Genomic DNA, 23,969 nt, shown 5'->3' with positions numbered 1-23,969 from the left:
TGCCTGATCACAGCCAATAAAGACAGGGTTCTGTTTTGTAGGTCAAATCTGGTTAGAGTGCTATTAGGCACACAGAGCATCCAAACAGAACAAGCTTTGTCACAAACCAATGGGATTTCTTCTCTTGTAGGATTAAAGGATTAGTTTGCATTATCAAAGGGTTTTTACTTTAAAATAAAACAAGAAAATGGCTCATCTTTATGCAGCAGACAGAAAAATCAGGTACTAGCAGGGTAACAAAGCATCAGGACATAATGTTCTCAGAAAGCTTGAGGAAATCTGCTAACTTCAAGGTTGCTTTGCATTCTCAATTGAAAAAGGAAAGTCCAAAGGGAAATATATGTTTGTAAATGTTAGCATTTATTAAAAAAGGGCCATTTATGATAAGCTGTAGCTTTTTTTACCTTGCAATGTCTTCATAATTCAATTTTAACACTATTATTTAATATTCCTGCTATTTACTGTTGATTTATCCTCTAATTATTATCCCTGCTATTATTTAATATTCCTGTCCTGAGTAGTCCAGCAAATCCTTTCCATCAGATGCTGTACCTGACACATGAAAATACAGCCCTTGTCACCAGAGGGGACTGCCAATAAAGTGACCAAGTTGATGACTGTTTTGGCAACATGGAATCTTTGCTTAGGGGGAAATGAAACCGCCAGCATATCTGCTACCAGATCAATGCTGTTTCTGGGGGTAATTTAAAACCTAACAAATAAATGTAAAAGAAGAGGAAGAAAAAAACCTTAACCCTTTATTTGCCCATACATTATAGGTTTGCTGGTTTCAAAAGAAAAAGCTCTGGACCAACAGAAGGTTTTTCTGGTACAGCTTCAAACGCACAGAATGAACACTTGTTTTCCCTGTACATATTGTATGAGAAAGGGTAGCACTAGGCAAGGGAGAAAAGCCCCACAGGCGTGAGTTGTCCATGTCAGTGATTAGCTGAGCTGATTTGTGTCCTGTGGCTAGTGTTCATCTTCCTCGCACCATCTGGAGGATCAATTGACCGACGAAATGGAAACATACCCCGCTTATCTAAAAAGATAACTGCCAGAGAGGTGGCTTTTTTATTCATTCATTTCTTAGACAACTTTTGAAAATGATGGAGATTTATGACTTACAGGCATGCAGCTTCAAAAGAGATCACGAGAGGAAAAAGGCAAAGATGAGTCAATGCATTTGTTCCTGCACTGACTGCATCTTGCTGTCCAATTATTTTTCCTCACTTCAGAATCTTCCACAAGCCTCTTAGATGAAAGATCATAGGATCATTCAGGGACCTCAGGGAGTCATCCAGTCCAAAATCCTGCTCAAAGCAGGGTCAACTACAAGGTCACATCAGTTAGCTTAGGGCATTACCTAGTCTGGTCCTCAAAACCTCCAAGGATGGAGGCTGCACAACCTCTCCAGGCAACCTGTTCCAATGGATGAATGTCCTCATGGTACAGATATTAGATGCCTTGCCATTTTCTGGTCTGCCAAATTACCATGTACCAGAAAGACCCAAACTTGTTCTGACCAAGGGGTATTTGGGAGAGGAGTAAAAGTGTTAGGCTTCCAGGTAGCTTGGTTACAAAGATTCCTAATGCCATAAAGGTTCAAGTCAGTGGCAGAGGAAGCAGATCAGTGGGCATGTACGTGGTGCACCATACACACAGAGATAAGAAACTTTTATCTTTTACCATTAGAAAATAAGAATATATCAACACTAGTTTCCTTTTTTCCTGAAAACATATATGAACTGTCAAAAAATGGACTTCTGTAACCTCAATGCACACAAATAACTGATGGACAAAATTTCTAATGTGACTGATGTAGGCTAGCCCCCTTGTTAAATACAGTAACATAAGTGGGTAGCATTTACTGCGACACAGCACATAGATTGCTGGTATTTTGCTGAATGTGCATAAACAACTATAAGCACAATGTATAGGTGCACTTCAATATCTGAATAGCAAAGCTATAAATTAACATCTCTGAAGAGCTGTAAAATGTCTCAGAATCACGAGCAACATTAAATATCATGCTTATCATTATTTGCTGGCTGCTGCCTCCACCACCCCCGCCCCATGTTATTATACAGGGCATATAGACATTACCTGGTTTGTCAGACAAAAATACTTCACCTGTTTCAGACCAGCGAAATGGGAAAACAGTCTTTAAGACCCACTCCAGCAATGAAGTTAAAGTACTAAGAGACAACTTAATATGTACCACTATATATCCTCAAAAAACTTTCCCAGCCATGAATAATCCTCTCAACAGTTCTTCAAAAACATAACCTTCAACTTTACAAACTGAGATAGTGTGACAAAGTAATTCAGTGTCTCATCATGGACTACGCACTAAGTCAAAAGCGGAGCCAGAAACAGCACCTTTGCACCAGGGTACTGAATACTGGGAAAAGACGGATATTGATGGAATTGCCCTAAGAGAACATGTGAAAAAGAAAGAAACTGTAGAGACTATACTTAGGGGCACAACAAAAGACCCTACAGAAAAAAGAGGTAGTGAGAGCAAGAAGATTCAACAAATAGTCATGCCAGCCTAGAAGATGAAAATCAAGAGGCATCTAACTGTCTATTTTTCACATGTATGACAACGAAGTTCCCACCCCTTTTAAAAGGCAATGCATCCCCAACAGCAAACAGAAAGGCATGCAGACAGGAAGTCTTTTCCAGGCTTGGGCCTACCTTCTGTTCAATCTCCAGAAAGCGTCTCAGATCATCTGTATCTAGGTAGTCCTTGTGGTTGCTGTAGGTGAGCATTAGCAGGTACAAATCACGTCGTGTTGACATCATCTTATAGAAGGCGCAGAACTCATCAAAGCCCAGCGTGCCCTGGTTATCATCCGTATCAGCCTCCTGCATTACACAGCAATAAGGCAATGAGACAGCCAATTGCCCAGCAATAGCCTGAACAAAGTTTAAATAAACAAACTCCTGCATGAGAAAAAAGCAACACTGAAATTAAATGCAGTTTGATGCTGCCTGACATGGCTACTCACTGTATGGCCTGCTAGAACAGACTGATTTATCAGGCTGATGCTTGTCATATGAATGCTTTTGCACAGCTTTCCCCTTTGAACCTCTTAAATAAATGCATTAGTGCATGAGCCAAGAAACAATAAGGTCTTTATTGTTCCACAGGGAACCCTGCTTGAAGGATTTCTTCTATCTATGGCAATGAAGTAAGACAGCATACCCTGCAAGATAGAACAGAACATGCGTATGTCTGGCAGAATTACCCATTCATATTTTCTTGAGAAGATCATTAAAACCCAAGTCATCTTGAAATTATTTTTATACTCAGAATTTGGGAAGATATCTGTTAAATCCATGTCCATAAACTAATAAGATCTGCAAGAACACTAATTTTGCAAGTAAAGAAAAAATCATCAGTAAATGACACTATATTCTCTGGTATATCTATCCCCTACAACGTGTATGTTTCTTGGTTCTTTACTTTTTGGAGTCAGGTGCCCCAGCCTGTGATCCAAACCACCCTCATTGTATCAGCAATACTACTTACTGTTTGCACACAGTGGGGATACAATTTCTTCAAAGAAATCTTATGAGAGTCTGATCACAATGGGATCCACCCAATGATATAACTATTTGGAGGCGAGATTATGGAATTACTGTGTTTCCTAAAAGCCTGTTCCTAGAAGCATGAAAAAATGAATGAGAAATTCTGCCAGGGGAAAGCATGAAAAAGGAAAGCTGCAATGTTTCCCAAACAGGATAGACAACACTTGCATATTTTATGAAAAAAAGCTTCTCCAGCACTCCCTACTTTGTTCTCAATAAAGAAGTTATCAGCATATTGCTTTGCTCACCTTCCCTGTAGACACGTTCAAGCACATTCCAGGCCACAAAATTAAAAAATAAAATTTCAGGCAAGTTTTAACCAAATCTTCATATTTTTCACTGAATTTCCTTCACATACTGCCATACATGTGCACTTGTATCAGTTGAGGAAAACGCTGATAATAAGCTCTCACAACCATGGACAGCAGCACTGAGCAGCCTTCACAAAGCACTTCTGTCCTGGCAAGCTGACATCAATTCAGTTACTTGCCCAAGAGCAAAGTACTGCCATAACCCTGCAATTTATTCTAATGCACCCACAGAGATTTTTAAAAACTTACATAAACAGCCTGCTCTTTCCTTGTTCACAAAGGACACCCTGCACTGCTTCCTACTCTTTAATCTTCATAGACCTCACTATTTTGTCTCTTCCAGTCTCACACTTCAGCAGTTTCAGAGCCTGTATCAGCTGCCACACTGAAGCTGACGGTACTGCGGAGGACTGGAAGAACGAGGAGTCATGAAATCATAGATGAAGCTCCTTTAGAAAGGAGCCCCAGGTGAAGATATGAATGCATTTGTGAGCAAGAAGTAGCTAATAAAAATGGATTTTCCCATTGTAACTATGGCAAGATTTTTTAAAACGACTCACTACTTTTTTAACTAGAAAAATTAATATTCAAGGTAACTTTCTTCAAGACCTACATATAATCTACCCTATTATATCTTAAAATACTTGGTGTAGCTATTTCATTAACTGAGAGATTTGATTTTTAATTTCAAGGCTGCTTAATATTCTGATTCAAAGCTATCAAATAGCAATTATATTTTCAGTTGAGACTAGTTCAGTTTCAATTATGCACTGCATGTGGAAAAAGCAAACCTATTCTTCCTTGTTAATAGCATTTCTAAAGCAGCTGGTATGTGTAGTAATTGTCATTGATTACAAAAAGTAAAACCAGAACACAGCATACAATAGTGCAAATTTTTTCCCAGAAAGCTTTACCCAGTCTCTTCTATTTGGCTTGCATGAAACCTAATGGATCATCCTGGAAAGAGAGTCACTTAAATCTACTAATTTTAATGAGTTTAAAATTCAGTTCTTCACTCAGGTACATCCGTAAGCCTAGTATTAGCTGGTATGAAAGAAAAAAAAATGAAGAAAAAAAAAAGTAACACGTAAAAACCCTTGGTTTTCTCTGGCTGTACATGCATGATTCTCAAAGGCTTTTGAGCCTGGAATGTGTCCCAGCACTGAATTATTGAAAATCCAGCGATCACTAGGCTAGCATGACTTTGTAGTAAATATGAATCAGTGCTCAAACAGCTGCCATTCCAACTGTGAGATTTTCAGGCACCTAAACGTACATTATGTTTCTTAAGGTACGTACATACTCTGTCCAGACATTGCATCAGAAAAATTAAAATAGCTGAAAAGTCCTCACCTCCAATACTCTCATAAGGTACAGCCTGCACCCTAGAGGTAACAATTTTGGGCAGGGAAACAACCAGGACCTAACACAGTAGCACATACTCTTGCAGAGACTGGATTACAACCATTCATCCCAATAGCCAGTACTTTTGGAATTTAAAGAACTTTCAGTTGGCAGAAGACATCTGTTTTGCACAAACTGCTGTTTAATGCAATAGCCTCACGTAAAATTGTTTAGGGTCATAACCATGCGGGTCTTAATCTATCAACTGGATAATTTATCACCTGCAGAAGTGAAAGAAACAAACTGACTTTTTTTCTTCCCCAAACAAAAGCAAAAGCAAAGGAGAGGGTATTTGCAAGTTCCTGGTGACTAGCATTTCATTCCATTTAAAAATTTATTTTTCTATTTGGAAATGTCTATGGTGTTATAATGCAATAGTGTGCAACAGCATGGACAAATCTACTTTCAAAATTCATTCTGGTCCACATAAATTTTATGCAACAGAAACAGAAAATGGTAATCAAAATGAGAGCTGGCATAGCCAGAGCAGCCTGAGAGAAATGAACACCCAGGTTCCTGGGGCATCTGTGTGCTATAAACCTCTTATTTCTCTTTCATTCAGTAACATACAGAAAAAATGCTCAAGTATTTTAACTCTACTTATAAACTTCTGTTTAAATTTCCCCCCTAGCTGCAAACTCTTTTTGGTAAGATTTTCTGCTCCTAAAGAACAACCCACCCAAATGATGTGTACAATATTAGCCTGATGCATACACTGGGATAACCTGTATCAGCTGATTACTGGAAATTTTCTGATAGCCTCTCCTTCCCTCCCCATAACCTTGAGTTGCTGTGGTTTGCAGAGTTACCCTGTTTTCCATGCTCCATTTGAGCATATTTTACCATTGCAGACCCACAAAGGAATTTACATGGCACATAAGATGCAACCAGGCAGGCTTCAGCATCAGCTGACAGCAGGATAAAATAAAGAGCAGAAAGAGACCTAAGTTAAAAATATTTTCAACCCACCGGCATTAGAATAAATACATGCAGCCATGGAAGAGAAGGAAGGTTTCAAGGCCGACCTTTTCCCCAGTCAAACCAGTCAGAAAATTTCCAAGTTATGCTCCTTCCCCAAACTATTCTCTAACACTCTTCTGCTATATTTAAGAGGCCATAATCAGAGGCCATAAAGTGGGTCTATAAAGACTGTCCATGGCAAAATGCAGTGGCTACATTGGTTTCTAACCAAGGAAAGAGATAATTTTGTCTCCCTTTCTCTTCTCAGGAATAAGTTACAATACAAGAATGACAGCTTTGTGTCCAAACTGAATACAAAATCACCCATCCAATTGCACACATCCAATTGTTGTTCAGTTTCATGTTAAAGTACTTGACTTATCAGAAGTCATGCTGACTGCCACTATTCTTAAGTCCTCCTTGATCCCACACACAGCTACCCATACTGTGCAGGAAACCATGTTTCCATGAGGTCTGCACAGAGGACTCACTGAGCTATGCAACATTATGGCAGTTTATTAAGGAACAAGAGTTGACATAGTAACATTTATTTGCACAATATTTATAAACTGTATCATAAAGCCTCAGTTAACTGTTTCTTTTTATTTTTACTATTCTTTAGCAATGGAACAATTCTATAATTATTGGCTGTTGCCAGTGAAAGCACTTTTCATTCACGGTTCTTAACACCATCTAAACCTTGAAGCTTAGGGTTTACACTTCTTACCATCCTTGTATATGGATCAATTTCACATACAGGTAGGTAATTCTCTAGGGAATACTAAATTCAGAGGAATGGCACAGAGCCCTCCTAAATGATAAACAGAGCCTAATTTTTACATCTTAGCAGAGATCATGTCAAAATGAGAGCAGTCATTCACTAGCATGAATCAGTAAAATGATTCCAAAAAGACCGATATGATTTCAGGTTTCTATTTCATAGGACTGAAGGTTTCTAATGTTCTTGTCCTAGTGCATTAAAAGCAAGATTAAAAGTAAAAAAGGAATTTTTACACTTCGGCAATACCAAAAGGACTACTTGTTTCAAAGTGGTCTTCTAGCCATACAGCAACAGGAAAAAATATGTGTCCAGGCAGTTTCATTCCATAAGTACTTTATCAAACCAGGAAAAATTCCTCAAAACAAGAAGAAAAGCGTTGGAAAATGAAGACATGAACCTTAAGAAATCTTTAATCAGTCTTAAATTGATTGCAAACTGCCCAGGAGTTGTACAACCTCAGTAAATGCTTAGAATAAAAGACGGCTCAGCCTTCAAGCACCAACAGAGAACAGAACTACCTTTGCCTTGCCACAGATCTTTGTGTGACCTCAGGTAATTCACTTATTCCCACTTCAGTTTTGTGAAATTGGATTTATAACATTTCTCTACCTTAAGTTAAGCAAAACTTATGTATTCAGCTACACACAATGCCTTGGACAGATTTAGACTGTCTAGAAAGCCGTTCTAGATAGGTATTTGATCCCTTTCAGTGCTACTGAAATTCCAGTATTTAGTTCTCTCTAAAACAATCTCTCACAGCCTCTCCAAGAGAATATTCTTTAAAATACCAGAGCTGCTGGAAAATTATGTTGAGATGTCTCTAACTCAGTGTAGTGCAGAAGTCACGGTACCTCACTATGCTGAAAACTACTGGTTCAACTTCTGCTTAGGTCCTTCACATAACAGACATTTTGATTATGAAAGCATACACATCTCCATAGTTCAGTTGCCCAGTAAATTGGGTCAAGGTCAGTAGAACACAATGTCAAAGAAATAGCTCTTAGCAGTGCAAAAAACATGACAGATATGGAAGTTTGCATACTGGATATTTTATTAGTACCAGTTATTGGGGGATATTGGATACTTTACTAGATAGTATTTATTAGAGAGAACATAACCAAAGGAGGAAACGTGATTGAGTTTCAGATCAACAAGTATAGCAAAAAAGCAATCTTTGTACTCTGTGTGTCTTTATGTTATATAACACCAGAAGGTACCTGGTGTAATGCCTTTTTCTATGAATAACAATTTACCTATGACATGTTTCTGGAGCTCTCTTCAATTTACCAAATGGACTGTGTAGTATCTCTCAGTAGAGTGGACACAAACCAGCTGCTGAAGTATTTACAATCTCTCCTATTAGGTTTAATGTTAATTCTCCAGCAGCTCAATCCTTGTTCTTTTAGAAAAAAACCCACATTTTCATTTCTTACCTTAAACATTTGCTTGACTTTTTGTCGGGGTAGGTTCACATTCAGTTTGTGCATTAGCTGGAGAACTTCACTAATACTCAGACTGCCGTCACCATTTTTATCTGCCTCATCAAATGTCTGCTTCAACCACATTGAACAGGAGTTAAGGAACAGCATGAAATATCAAGGGATATTACTGAACATTATGTACGTATGATTTTTTTTCATGTCAGTAAAGATTGTGTATGAGGGTGAGGATGAAAGAAAGTTCAAGGTAATATATAATATAATTCTACTCATGTTATTTCAGTAACAGTTTCTAGACTTGCTATGCTCAACGTGCAACACATGCTATTTACCCATACTACAGCACAGAAGAAATAACTTCTGAGCGAATTGCAACGTTGCATCACACTTTGTCCTGTATAACCAAGTGTAATGGACAGCTTTACACAGGGAGTAACAGATGAAAGAATATACCTGTATGTTTTTCACTCCGCTCCAGTCATTCATCTCCAAATCTTGCCCAGAACAATCCTCTTCAAGGAATCGCCTCTGTCTCTGGAAACAGGGAGTGCAATGGGAACCGCTTTGAAGCTTCGAGCCTAGTGCTTCCTTTTAGCAAAACAAATACTTAAAGGAATCCCTATGCTATTGATAGCTCTCCACCAGTGGGAAATACTCTCAGATAGTATAAGAAGGATATTGGTCTCTGGTCCTTTGGCGTTTTGAGAGGCTGTCTTCATCACTGATCCCTGCCATCAGATATTTTAGCCCTGTGATCCAGGTGCGTGCTTCCTCTCCACTGGAAGAAACCAGGTCAAGAGATTCCATATGGTCTCCATAGTAGATGCTGAAGCAGCAGTTGGGATCAAAACTGCCATCGGCATAGCGCTGAAAGATCTCTGATTGCTTCCCCTCGCAAACCTCCTGAAGAGAGTCGATAGAAACTAGAATGACAAAAGCACATAGTTCATTAATGACTGTGTGCATGCCCTAGGGCAGACAGGATGCACTTGTCCTGTAGAGAAATCTGGTAGAGAAAGGGCTCAAACCTCACATTGCAAGGTCCCCCAGTTCACACGTTTCGTCTGCAACTCATTTACAACATACTACACTACTGCAACCTGCAAGCTAACAACAGCAACTTAATCTTCATAAACTATTAATCATAAAATCATGTACTGCCCTTTAAATTCAAGTACAACATTCTTCTTGAAAACCTGTGAATGAACCAAATCCTTCATGCCCGTTTGTTATAAGAGGGCAAGACCCTAGGAGGAATCAGAAGAAAGGTTCTGTGGTTGACACTCACTTTTGGCTTTCTCATTCTTTCGAGAGGGTCTCCAGCGAATACATGACTTGTGCTCATCCAAGTAATAGAAGCGCACCAACCCTTTGGAACTGCCACGGAGTTTGATCATTTGGGTACCAGCTTGCATGGAACTCATACATCTTTCCACTGGAGAAAAATAAAGTGATATCAGTAAGTCAGACTTTGCTCCCTTTAAAATTGCCTTTACAGGAAGAAAACATATCAAGCAGCTGCCCAACTAACAGTTCAAGTCAAATTTCCTGTACTGTCTAATATAAGAGGTCAGGTTAGAAGATCAAAAAGTCAGAAAGATTCTTGGGAACTGTGGACTTATCTGTAAATGTGAAAGTTCTCATTCCTGTATTAATAGGTATGAAACGCACATCTGTTGGAATTGGCGCAAGGTACATGCCCTTCTTAAGACCATCCCAAATGCCTAATTTGAGCTCCTACAATATGTAAAACTTCTGCTGGACACAGTATGAAATTTCACCTGGAAGCTCAGATCCTTGGCCAGCAAAAACTAGCACAGTTCAATCCACATCAGGAGTTATTTTCATTATGCCTCACGTTTTTGCCTCTTAAACATCCAGTAACTTTGTGGCATAACTTCAACAAGTTTTTTGACATTCCTCTTTGTAAATTCTGGAGTTCCTGTTAGCAGTATCACCATTTAGAAGTACCATGGCTTCTTATGAAGCAGTTTAGTTCACATTCTGCCTATCCAGTATCCAATTAAAGAAAAAATTTAATTACCCAACTTGGCAATCAAAAGTATTCTAGGAACCCTAAAAACAATTCAAAGGCTTTTCCATACAAACGACTTAAGAGTGAAACCATTTTCACTGCCTTAAAAATTAACAGCAGGAAGGTGATTAGAATCCAGTGGGTGACTGCAAAGATGAAGCCAGCTTCAAAGGCTACATTCTTATAAAGAGGTCTACCATTAGGGTCAACAACAGAGTAATTTTAACCTACACCAGTCAGGGAAATGTATAGCCGAACAAAAATCCTAACAGGTAGAAGGGGGCATTATTTTGATTTGCCTTGTCTAATAGAAATAGTATTTTGCTGTGCTTAAAAAGATTCCAAAATTTTCTTCTTGGGAAGAAGCTGCAAGAACAATACTGAGCACATATTATTTGCACTGATCAATGTTTTGTGTAAGGCACTCAGATACTACAAGGGTAAGTATGAATAAAAAACTATCAGTATTTTTTTCTATCCTATAACATATACTATGAAGAAATCCCCACATTTGCATTAAAGTGGATCCAAAATATCAGATAATACAGTTCTTTACAAATGAGTTAGAAATAACATGGGATGCTAACAAAGTTGGATTTGTAGCCCATAACCTGGTGCTATGGAAGACCTGTAATTTTCACATAAGCACCTTAAGTTCAGAAGCTCAATTCTACAAGTACTTACCCAGATAAGCTGCTCCCAGCATGCGAACAATCCTAATAAAGCAAACTCAGAAAAATACCTCTGCCTATCAAAGCAGTTACAAGATTAGGACCTAAAATGCCTAGTGGATCTATATAATTATATTTTAGCATTCAGTCCTAATTCATAAACGTTTAGTCACCATTTGCCAATACCCATGACTGATGAAACACAAAGCATATTAAAAACAGACTAATAAGCAGAGCATAATAGAACTACTAGGAGCACACTTATTTTCGGGGATTTAGCTGAGCTAATAATATTCACCTTCTGATCACACTCTAAATCAAACTACTATCAGTTTCTAGAATAAGCACAAGGAAATTCAGACAATATTCCTAACTTGCTTGTTAACACCAAGGTATCACAATATGGCTGCAAAAAGGAAACCAGATTTGTAAAGAAAATTTTTGATCTTTCACAAGAGAAGAGGTCTGAGGCAAAGCTAAGCTGAATTTATCAGCAATATTATTTTGAAGCTACTTCAGTAAAAATACAACATTTTCAGAGTGACAGAACAACACTAGGACTTCTGCAAACCATGAGAAAGCTTTATAGCCCAAACATTTACTTCTCTCCAGAAGCAAGAATGCCCATTTTCATTACATACAGAGCCATCACAAAGGCATTGCAAGTCTGCTGTTTGCATCACGCTTTTACTTGCCATCCAGGCCAAAGAAAATAGTAAATTCTGGAAACAGTGATTCTAGAAAGTTGAGATGGAGTATCAGCTTTTCCTCCCATTGCTTCTACGGATTAAGTCACTGATCCTACAGATTTGCTTCTAGATGTTGTAGCAAGAACCTAACAGATTTTTCTTCTTCCAAATCACTGAAACCCCCATTCTCCTAGAACGCCTTTCACCTATATTGTACTTTGTCTCTGGGCCCTTAAAACATGTTCCCCTCCCGGGGATTTGGCAGCATTACAGACAGTGCAGCCAGTGGCCTTCAAAGAAACCAGCCTTAGAAGAAGCTCCCTCAAAGAGCTCTGCTCTGTCTTGGCAGGGCTCCCCCCCTTCCCTTGGGAACTGCTGTTAAACTGAGGCTCGTGCATTTGAAGCCCCTGGAGCAAGGCTGGGGCCATGCCTATGCCTTCCCAAATAGGAGACATGCTTTCGAAATCCAGCTATTGCAAGGAACTGAGCTTGACAACATTAATGCAAACTGTTAGCGACTGGCTGTGTCCCAGGAATGAATGCAGACTCTCATTTTCTGCCAGGTCTCCCATTTGTTTCCCATAATGACAGACCACAGCCTGTGACTTAATTTTCCTGTGCCTTTTCTGCCTAGTCTGTTTAAGTAAAATTGAAACTATTACCATGTCCAATGTATTTATATATTTTTTTCAGACCTATAGATGAGAAGTGTAAATTACTACACAGATTCTGGATGGAAGAATGAAAACTAATACATATAATACATATTCTAGTGAGTACAGACTGATAAAGAAATACAAGAAACTTCTGAGGTCAGGCTCCTCTCTTATCAGTCTGTACATACAAATTATAGATGAAACAGTGCCCAAACCAAAACACTCATTCCACGTATTCCAAAATGCATCAAAGCCCACACAATTCTTTGGGGTGATTCAAGTCTACCTCTCAGGCAAAAGCAAAAACACCCAAGAGAAGCAAGGCAGAGTAAAAAGAAATGGAAAAAATCATTGACATTCCTGTGCTTTAGAGCTCATATTCAGACAAATTCAATTAATTTATTCAGGAAAAGAAGGTTCAACAAAATAGATCAATCTGAAAGCAGATTACTAATAATAAAATAAAATTTAAATTCAAACCCACAATTCTGTAGAGTACATTGTTTACATTAATAAAATATTTACGGAGAGAAGGTGTTAAATTAAGAACAAGATAATCCACCATGTAACATTTTATTTCTTAAAGCTGATCCCTTGGCTTCAATCACAGATGCCCTTAGATGAAATCAATGTGGTCAGCAGGTATTAGTCATAAAAACAAGAGCTGTGCTACAGCTCAGAAGCCCTACTGGAATTCACTGCAACATCAGATCCAAAGTGGATTCAAACTTGGCTCAACCATTTCCCAGACACTACAATCTTTTCAATATCTGCTTTCATTCCAATTCAGAAGAAAGATAAACACTTCTCAAAGCTACTGTGAGATAACAACTACGGAAAGCTTGAACTTATTTTAATTTCACAAGGTTTACAGGTTTTTGGAACAATTTTTTTTGGTCAAAATTGCTAATAAAATTTCTATTAGCACTAATCACACAGACTTCAAACCACATCATGATTCCAACTTCCTCTTTGGAAGTTATTGCGGTAAATAATTTTATTTGAAGAAATGAGAAGAGCAGAAAGGAGAAAAGTATCAAAGACCGCACCTGTTACAAAGCAGAAAATAATAAAGAAGCACCAAAATAAAAGTACATTTTATGCCACACACATTTACTTTGCTTTTACGTGAAGTTAGAATATACTCCTTGGCTGTTAAAATTTTAATAAGCATCCTTGGACAGCTTTTTTAATGCAGCTGTTCATTTCTGTTGCAGGATTGCTCACCCAAACCTACGCAGAGTATACAGTACCTCAGCAGCCGCTCGGCTGCCAGTTCCAGCCGATCTAGACACTGGCCTGTTCTTTGGCGATTCAATGCACAATTGCAGTTAATGTTGCTGGTCCCAAACCTGAGTTCAGTTCTATTCAGTGTACCTGGCAACTGAATGGTCAGACCATACCGAATACCTGTTCTAAGTATCTGTTATTATCTTTTTGGTTTTGGTGACACAAGGAAAGGAAAGCACAAGAAATGTCTTCCTTCTTGTGTCAGGAGAACAACAGCAGCTTTTCTGGATCCTACCAACACGACAGGAAGGAAAACCTTTAAGGTAATGCAGAGGTGTTAGCTAGGGGTAGCTACACAAAGACCAGGAGACTGAGATGGAGAGGAGAAACAGTGCACCTCCGCATCTCTACATATGTATGTACACCAAAACATACACCCTAACCTGTCTGCATGACTGAAAGTTGAGAGCACTAGAGAGACGGGCAGAAAAATTTGCAGGGGAAAAGGAAAAGTCATAGTGGTACTTATATCAAACAAAAAATAAAATCTTTTTTTCTGAAGTCTTTCACAGCATGTAAATGAGAATAGCATACTGATGAGAAGACAAGTATAACTGCTTCTCCTTACCATTGTTCAGATACCTTCTTTAAAGATCCATTTCTATACTTCAAACAAAAATCCCTCAGTCTTGCAATGAATCATTTTTTGGAAGAAATGGCTCCTAACTATCTTCAGTTAAGGCTGAAGTTTTCTTCTTGGTTAAAAATATTTTGCACTTCGATAGTACCTTTTTGCAGAATTCAGTTGAGGTTCAGCTCTCTTTTGATCTAATGAGTTGCCTCAGTTTGCATCTGGACAAAATACAGTCATGGAGAGAAGATGGATCTCTGTACTGCGGCAAAAAGCAATGTCACAGCAGAGCAGGAAACAGAAACATAGAACACTTAGTTCTTGTGTTCTTAGAAAGCAACACTAGACTGACACAGCGAAAAGACTCAAAGTGATTTTTCATAGTAACATTTATACTCACTATAAAAAGTTTTAAAGTAACAATAAATAACAGAACTACACAAATCATCAATCCCTACACTTTGTCCTGATACAAGAAAGAAAAAGAGCCCAATTTCATGCTTATTGTTAGCAAGATGTTCTAACGTCTGTTAATTAATTATTTGTGGTGCAGTAGCATTATTGTCTTTTAGGAGTTTCTGGGTTGATGTAAATGTGTGAAGGAGTGGGAGTATTTTAGCATGTGAGGATGAAAAGAAGTTAGAAGGATTGAGTCACTGAGTATTTTTATACATGGACCAGCTTTGTCAGAAGATTCACATCCGAAGTTCAATAAGGCTCCAGGTTATGTCATACAGCTTTGGCCCTAGCCAGTCCTTTCTGTCAGAAGGCCAGCACCACACAGAATCACAGAATCGTATAGGTTGGAAAAGACCTTTAAGATCATCAAGTCCAACCGTAAACCTAACACTACCAAGCCCACCACTACACCATGTCCCTAAGCACCTCATCCAAACGTCCTTTAAACACCTCCAGGGATGGTGACTCAACCACTTCCCTGGGCAGCCTGTTCCAATGCTGGACAACCCTTTCAGTGAAGTAAAATTTCCTAATATCCAGTCTAAACCTCCCCTGGCGCAACTTGAGGCCATTTCCTCTCGCCCTACCACTTGTTACCTGGGAGAAGAGACCGACCCCACCTCTCTACAGCCTCCTGTCAGGCAGTTGTAGAGAGCGATGAGGTCTCCCCTCAGCCTCCTTGTCTCCAGGCTGAACAAGCCCAGTTCCCTCCGCCGCTCCTCATAAGACACAACTCTGCTGAGTTCTGCCCTGTTAACAGATTCTGACAAGATGCATCTTGATTGCATGCTTAAAACAACCGCTCTTCTAAATACTATAAGGAGAGGAAAATAGATTTCAGGAGCTTATTTCTCTTCAGGGCCTCCAGAAGATGCAACATGTTTGTGAGCCTAGAGAAACCCCTCCAGTACATGTGGACTATAAGGGCAAGCTGTTCCCTTAAAATATTACCAAACCAAAACAGCTTTCCCATATGCAAACAGAGGACTCCCACACTTGTCATACATTCAGCACTGCAAATCCATTGAAGAGATAATAATTGTTAGTTTTTTAAAAGTCTCACTGGAAATGGTGTTGCAGCTATAACTGGTTCATCAATAGGTAGACCAAAGAACTGACTGGCTCCAACTATTCCTGCCAGGAATATCAGTTTCAGTTTAGACAGGAGGCATCAAATCTTTTAAAAAATGAATATATAAATATAACAATATAAAAAAATAATATATGTAATATATTTATAACATATCCAGTACAGGGTGGTGGGAATTCTGTTCAGCTGAAAAGTCTTGGAATTAGAAGATATTTTGAGAATTCTGCATATGAACTGTACAACTGATTTCTGTGAGCTTGAGGAATCTCCCTGACAGTTCATCATACCACTCTCATAATAAAAGCTCCCAGAATGTCACTTCTGACCCTGAAGACATTCACTCAAGTAACGGTCTTATCATAGAAGCTTTAACATTAACGCTTGGCTACAGCAACCTGGCTTTGTTCCTTATACAGGCACCTACGCTAATGGAATACATTAGTAGTAATTCCTACTTGACATATTGCCTTATGAATCAAATGAACTGCAATTAAAACCAACTTCTGTTACATAGAGAATCTAGCATCCTGTGGTTCATAATGGAGCAAACCATTTTTATTTACTTTTGTCTTTCAACTTTACTTATTTGTTTATTTTATATTTATTTATTCTTTCTTTTACGTATTTAAAGTACAGTCTTTTCCTTATAACATGAACTCATTGAGGGAGATATTTGTTCAGTTTTCTCTTACATAAAAACTGGACTATTCTTATTGGGTGAATTTTACTTCACACACACACAGAGAAAACCCCCAAACCACATAAAAAACCCCAACCAACAACAATAAGACAACCCCAACCCCAAAAACAAACAAAAATCCCAAACACCCAGAACCATAAAAACCAAAAACCAGAAAAGGAGACGTTCATGCAGTGAGTGGCATGATCAAGAGTTAACTTAAGGTATTTTCTGTCCACAGTGTTTATAGACCAGGTACAGCAGGCTGATTTGAGTCATTATGGGATCCAATTAAAAACAGACCACATCCAACTTCATTAATCTTCACTTTTTTCATTCTGCATACCTACAGCCTACAACCTTTTAAACCAACCATCTTACTACTAGTGCAATAACTTTCTCCCCCTTATTTGCTCTCACTGACCCAAGCCTCACTAAATTTCGGGACTCTCTACTATTCTTCTCATTGGCAAAAAAAAATCTTAGAGTACCTTTGAAAAAGAAAATTTCTGTATAATTCTGCCAGCAATGGATGGGACAGTGTTTGCTGCACACAAGAGAGAATGCAAGACTAAACCCATCTTTAAAGCATACAACCCCTAATAAATAAGATGTTAATGGGAGAAGAGATGCTCTTAATCCTGTGGAAATTAGGGTGCTTAATTCAAGGTCAGTCTGTCAGCTCTCCATCAGCCATCTGGATCCAGGGAAATGCAGAAGCAGAGTAGGATGGCATTTCTGGACCTCTGCAAAAATTCCCATTAGTTTCTAAGCCATCTATACCTCCAATTTTCTTGTTACAAAATATCTTTGATTGGCAAAGCTGACAGACAAGTAGGAGAAAAAAGTGCTTCCAAGGCCACAGGTGGCTCTGGTCAAGGTCACTGCAGATTTCCTTACTGGCCATGAGTGGCTCAGGAAGACTGCTATTAAAATGCATTTACTAGAACAGGAAACATCGCATTTCTCTAGCCATTTCCAACTAGGTTTGCTGGTTTTATCACCTATTTAAAAGAAAAGCTGCTATGAAGCAAAAAGGAACCCTTCGCAGATAGCTAGTGAAGCTTAAGGATTTTGCTATTGTATATCAGTATTCAGAAAAAAACCTCTCAAGAGCCCAGTGACCTACTATGGAAGAAGACAAGAGAGATACTTCTAAATGCTCATTTCAAAGACTGAAAACTACACATATTGCATGAAAAATTAAAGAGTTAAGAGGTGTACAAATTCTGGCAGACAGCAAACCTATCTTACTGTGGGAATGGAGGGGGAGATAGAGTCTATCTATGCAATAGAAAATTTCAAAAGGTCTGCACATATCAAAATGTACAACTTCGCATTTGCTTTTCCAGAAGAATGTAAAGAAATCAATAATGAAATTTTAACTGAGAGTTTCTTGAAGACCAAAAGAACTGTACTAGCAACCATGCAAAATTAACATAGGACTAGGGCTGTGTCTCAAGTTCTTCCTTCTTTTCCACTCCCCCACAATACTGCTAGACAAAGTTGTCACTAAATAAGATTTAAACATGAAAGCTTTCAAGATGATACCATCTTGTTCAATTAAGTGGCAGGTATTCAGCCTGCATCTTACCAATATGGCCGATTTTCCATCTTGGAGAAGCTACGATGCTGCCACCAACCCAGAAAAACTCTTCAGCCAGACGGGCCACTGAGAACTTATTTTGAAGCAAGGGAGTTTTTGAGGCATCCATATCTGAGACAAAGGGCAGCTTCAGAATTGAATACAAGCACCGCAGGCCTTAGTAGAGATCAAGATTCTGTAGTACACATTTTTAATGTAATAGCATAAAAATATTATCAGGAAAAAACAATAATCGGCGATTTCCAAAATCCAGTAGTATTTCTCAGGTTGTTACAGAGCAGTTTCACAGTAAATTTAGGCCTCCTCCCCTGTCCAGATTTAGAATATTAAAATCCCAACAAAATCCTTTTTATTCTATGTCACGTACCTATGTGCCTATTTTTGAGGATTGGGTGGGTTTCAGTTCAACATTTTAAAGAAGACACATGATGGACACTGACAGGGCCATGAGGCAAGACGGCATGTAGATGAATCCATTTCTGGACAGAAAGGCCTCCCGATGACATTCTTTTTCCTACTAGCTGCTAAGCATCCACCAAGACATTATGCCAATTTACAGCTGTTGGCTTCTCCATGCCGCTTCCTCCTTCTGACAGCAATTCCTACATAGAGGTACTCTTACTTATTTGGTTACTAACAGATTTGTAAGTCCCACTCCTGCTGAGGGCTCTACTTGCTCTTCAACACCAACCAACAATATCCACTGCAGTAAGTACGTACAAAGTTAGTAGTACAATCCATTCCCCTCTCTGCCCTCCTGAGCCACCCTTGCCTTTCACTGTGAATCTGTCCAGGTGCTTAAGCTCTTCAGTCTCTTTCCAGGTCTGAAAAAAAAAGAACAATCACATTTTCTTCTCATACAGTTCTTCAAAATATCATTGTACCAGTCTTCATCTTTTCTCAGAAGGTTCTGCTCAGTATTTTAACGGACATGCCTGATAAAAGACAGAACATTTCTCTCTAGGCAGTAACAACTAGATACGATGCAAACACAGCAACACATGTTTGCTCGAAATCCTAAATCCATCATACGCACTAATCCTAAAGCCATAGTTCTGCCCTATCCAGTCAGGGATTTAGGTGACACGTTACAGCTCTAGGAAAAAAAAAGAAGGTTATAAAAAAGTGCTTTTTCTTCTTCTTCACGTATGTTAGCAGCATCTTTCTGTCTCACAACCCATTTAGGAATGTCTTTGCAAACTGACACAAGCCCACAGAAGATGCTTGCTTAGGAGACAAGCCAGGCAGCTACACTGTACCGAACGCTGTACACAGAAACCAGGAACAGTGAGGGTGCTTGAAAACTGACAGAGATAAAAGCAGGTAAGGATTAATTTTTAAAAAGCACTAAGTCACTACCTCAATTCCATTTGAAATGCATCCATTAAGCTCCAAATACAGAAATCTGTCATTTATGTTATCACAACCTCTTAATCTACATTAAGTTTTAAGTACAATATACAATTGCTCTTGCCATCTGTGATCTGTACAAGGAGCCTAATATGCTTCTAGCTTGATGAGCTAAACACAAATTACCCGTTTAAAAACACATTCATTAAGTACTTCCTACTCCTCCTTTCACAGTTTGAAAAAGCTTTAGAGTAGTTAATTCTAGAGATGATTCACTCTCAATTAGAAGTTGTTTATTTCACCACCTATACCCAGAGTTCTTATATTAGGCTGGACACAGAGTTTAATCACGGATTAATTCCAAAGAAAAAACAAACTGGGTCTGCGCTAAGGGTCAACAGTGGCAATAATGCTACGTACATTCTTGTCATGTTCTGCTATGTATTCAAACACTTCAGCAATAGCCTTCCATTCTCCTAAGGCATCTTTCAAGAGTAATTTAGTGAGATGACTGCAAACTAATTGTCACCAGAGGAGGAGGAAATTCTTCTGTAAAATGCTAAGAAGCATATATCCATACAACAGAAAACTGCTACACAGAAGGCAAGAACCCGTGAAGTATTGCTCTAAAGATCCTAATCGTTTCTTCAGAGGAAGCAAGATCTAGCATGGGCCAGAATGAGACCTGAGAAATGTGAGCTCTACCCCATGCTTCTCTGAATTTCTTAAATAAATCAGTAAACAGCTTTGTGGGTAATTTCCACGCTATAGCAACAAGATCTTAAATGGGCAGAATTACATTGTTGTACCTCATAAGGGAGGAGACAAAACTAAACTTTGCAGCTCTCAATTATAAGAGGACAGAGTTAAGGCAAACTTTTTCAATAAACCCAAAGTATTGCAGTTGTTCAGCTCTTTTTTTTTCTTTTGCAGCACTAATCAGGATTCCTTGAAGTCTTCCAGGCTGCACATGCAACAAAATCTCAGTAGCTGGCACTCTGTGTGCTAGGCAGCAAAAGGTACTCCTTTTAAAATTCAAAAACTGGTTCTGCCAGGACATCCTAGATTCTGCATTAACCATTTATGTGTTATCAACCTGGGGACAAAGGGAAGGGAGAAAAAGAGTGAAATGTAACTCCTATTGCAGCATTGCCCAAGATACTAGTTTCACAGTTCAGAATTAGAGTTCTGTACAAGCAGGACTTTGAATGTGGATTTGTTTTTATTCGAGTACAGAGGAATACCAGTGATTTATAGCACCAGAAAAGAAGAACTATTTCAATGTTTGAGTTAAAGTTAGATTTGCAATCCAAAGCCCACGCATAGAAGGTTAATTTAAATCCTTTTAGTTGGCGCTATGAATGCGTCCTTCAGGCCTCCTAAGATGATGATCACATAAACAGAAAAATAAAATCTTTCAAACAGCTCCTCTATTTACTGATTATGCTGAATACTAGGTAACAGTGTGGGAAAGCAACAGGAAATAACAAAGGGTTAAATGTGACATAATCCCAACTCTTAAGCATACTGAGCTTAGTACTTAGGATATAAGCCTATTGAAATGGGTTTCTATTCTTGCCTCACTTAACATCCGCAGAAAAATCTTGCTCACCTGACACAACATGCAGATTAAAGACTTCTTTCCATGGCACTTTAGAAACTTCTTATTCTCTGAGTGTAACAAAGGCTTCTCATGCCACAAAAAGATTGGAAAACCAACAACGTTTGAGTCTGCAGGCTGGCCTGTGGCTTAGCTAAAAGCGGAACTCAGAACACTTGATGAACAATGCCAAAATGTCAAAAGACTTGTAAAAGAAGATATTTCCTTCAAGAACGGCAGAAAAGCCAGACTCCATCATACAGAGAAGGAGCATCTTGCAGAAGATACAGGAGCACAACATACATATGGTTTGGAAGATGGAGAAAAGTGAGCAAAGTGGAGATCCCCCTGAGACAAATGGGTTTATCATTAACGCAATCCATCAGGATGGATGGTTTCCTTTCCAACATGCATGCTTTACTGTTGAGGGAAGAAAAAAGTGTTAAAAATTATTTAATACATAGGGAAACAGCTGTAGCCCTTAAAGTAGAAAAAACAAAACTAAAAATTCTCATGCAGGAAATTTCAATACATAGGCCAGACTCTGAACTCTCTTCTGTACATCAGGATTCAAGCAGAAGACAAAACAAAGAAGCAATGCAAGAGGTAAATTGGGCTCACAGTGTAGCAAGAAGCTTGAGCGTATCGGGTAACAGCATGCAGACACAATTTCTATGCTTTAGCTGGCTACCAGTTGAAGATGTCACAGAAAATACTTCATGTGTACTTAATAAACTGATTTTCAAAGTTCAGTATGTTGATCACCAGAGACATTAAATATTACAGACCTGATACTGTAATTGACCTATAAATCCATAAGGATTAGACTTGTAACTTCACGGCTATGCGCTCCATTTATCCTTGCATGAACACACTACAGACCCAGTTTACCAGATTAACAAACTAACCTCATCACAAGAGGTTGATTCTAAAATACTTAGAAATGCATGGGCAGCAATTAGTGATACATGTATTAACTTTAATACAGGTATCACTATTTCCCACTTCCCATCCAGGGAAATCTTGCTCCTAATGGCTGTAGAATAAAAAGAAAATGATTGCCAACCCACAACACAAGTCATAAAATAAAAGGAGGAAACAAAAGGTTTTAATGTTATCTGGCACACCGCCATTTATCTGTACACTCTCTCTCTCTCACTTACTTTTATCCTCCCCATTGCACTTTCAGCTGTAAACACCAGTCAAAAAGCCTTGGAAAAACTGCAGAAATTACAGTTACAGCTACATCTTAGACACCGCAGCCTAAGATCTTCATATGAGTTAGTATGCCTGTTACTGTCTTCTGAAGTACTAAATGCCAAGATGTTTCTAAGGGAAATAACAAACGCAAAGAAATCTCATTGAAATGCACATCACTAAATACAGTTTAGAAATACATCTGAATTACAGTAAAGGTTCAAAACCCAACATACATAAGCACGAACAGCAGGACCACAGAAAGCTTGACCTGATGAACTGAAGTCATGATGCTCATTCGCTACTTCTAAATGTGTGATTTATGTTTCTTCCCCTTCCCCCAGAAATGCCACTTCCTAAAGGTCTAAAGCAGCATGATCTAGACAGCAAGGCCAGTCAACTCAGTTTCAGTTTCTCCTCTGCCTTTGCGTTTCCATGGCCCTCTGTGTTCTTTTACTGCTATGTGTCTGTATGCAACAGCTGCCTAAGTTTCTGCTATGACCTCTTCCCAAAAAGAGGAATATGGCGAGTATGTGCTGATGGAGCGTAGACAACATCTGTTATATTTTCTATTTTTGTCTGACAACTAAAAACTTCTGCATTAGTTATATTAAGAATTCACTAAAACAATAGCTTTCAGATGGTTTTGGTAACTTCCAAGGAAGGCAAAAATTCAGATACGTGGAAGGAGAGTTATAACCAAATTTCCTCCACTCATTCAATCGCCCATTCACAGGCTCAGAAAGGCCAGACCACCGGCTGGACCACAACATTATCCTAACTGCATATAAGCTGCCTTTTCCTTAATTCTAACATAACCCCACTCTACTGACCTTTGGCATGGACGCAAACAGAGCTACAGTCTACTACAGACTGCTAGACCATCTGGACAGCAACTCTAAGCACAGTAATCCACACTCAAGATTAAAGCCACATATCTTGCCTGTGGGAAATGGAAGCCAGGTTATTTACTCGCTTCTGTTTCTCACCCACCATGCTCCAAAGCTTAATATTTTTGCACTGGCTCAGAATATACTCAAGTTATTCAGTTTGACTGAAATACATGTGTCTTCAGTATGCATCAATTTACAAGGCCGCTAATTCCACTGGGAGAAACAGCAATGGCTGTAACATTGCGTGTCCTGGTGCGTCCTTTCAGTACTGGAATTCACAATGGGTAAGCCGTGAGACAGTTGCTCTAGCTAAGCAACCACAAATATGAATATTTCCAGGGCTTTCCAAAACCGTTTAGAAAGTCACATTATTAAAATGAACTGATCCTGAAATCCCTTGAATTACTTTATTCACATGAAGGAATATTCGTGGAACAGGGACCCATTAGCAACAACAGCACTAACGTAATGACAACAATTAGTCTGCCTCCTTCCATGATGTTTAGCTCTCTTGAGCTCATCTGAAACAAATGATGCAATTATTCTAATTAAGTGAGAAAACACTTTGTGTTTTGAGCCTTTGAGTAGGTTTTGCGTTAAGGAAGACTTTCTTTAATAAACATATTATGATTTTTGTGTCACACTTTATCAATGAAACTGTAGAAATATTAACTCTTTTCCCCTTAAAACA

At 38.7% G+C, this 23,969-nt stretch overlaps 1 protein-coding gene across 1 annotated transcript in view; it reads right to left on the bottom strand.

The window, feature by feature from the left end:
- The window catches only part of PLCH2 (phospholipase C eta 2), a 126,437-nt gene that overhangs the window by 35,827 nt on the left and 66,641 nt on the right, over nt 1-23,969 (bottom strand). The window contains exons 7-10 of the mRNA XM_075520539.1: nt 9,781-9,927; nt 9,172-9,415; nt 8,487-8,616; nt 2,701-2,871 (exon numbers count right to left, since the gene is read on the bottom strand). Of these exons, the coding sequence (XP_075376654.1) occupies nt 2,701-2,871; nt 8,487-8,616; nt 9,172-9,415; nt 9,781-9,927 (692 nt within the window). The remainder of the gene's footprint in view (nt 1-2,700; nt 2,872-8,486; nt 8,617-9,171; nt 9,416-9,780; nt 9,928-23,969) is intronic.

The sequence above is a fragment of the Mycteria americana genome, chromosome 18 (assembly GCF_035582795.1).
Source record: "Mycteria americana isolate JAX WOST 10 ecotype Jacksonville Zoo and Gardens chromosome 18, USCA_MyAme_1.0, whole genome shotgun sequence".
In the NCBI taxonomy this organism is placed as follows: Eukaryota; Metazoa; Chordata; class Aves; order Ciconiiformes; family Ciconiidae; genus Mycteria; species Mycteria americana.
This window is presented reverse-complemented; position numbering and strand designations above follow the sequence as displayed.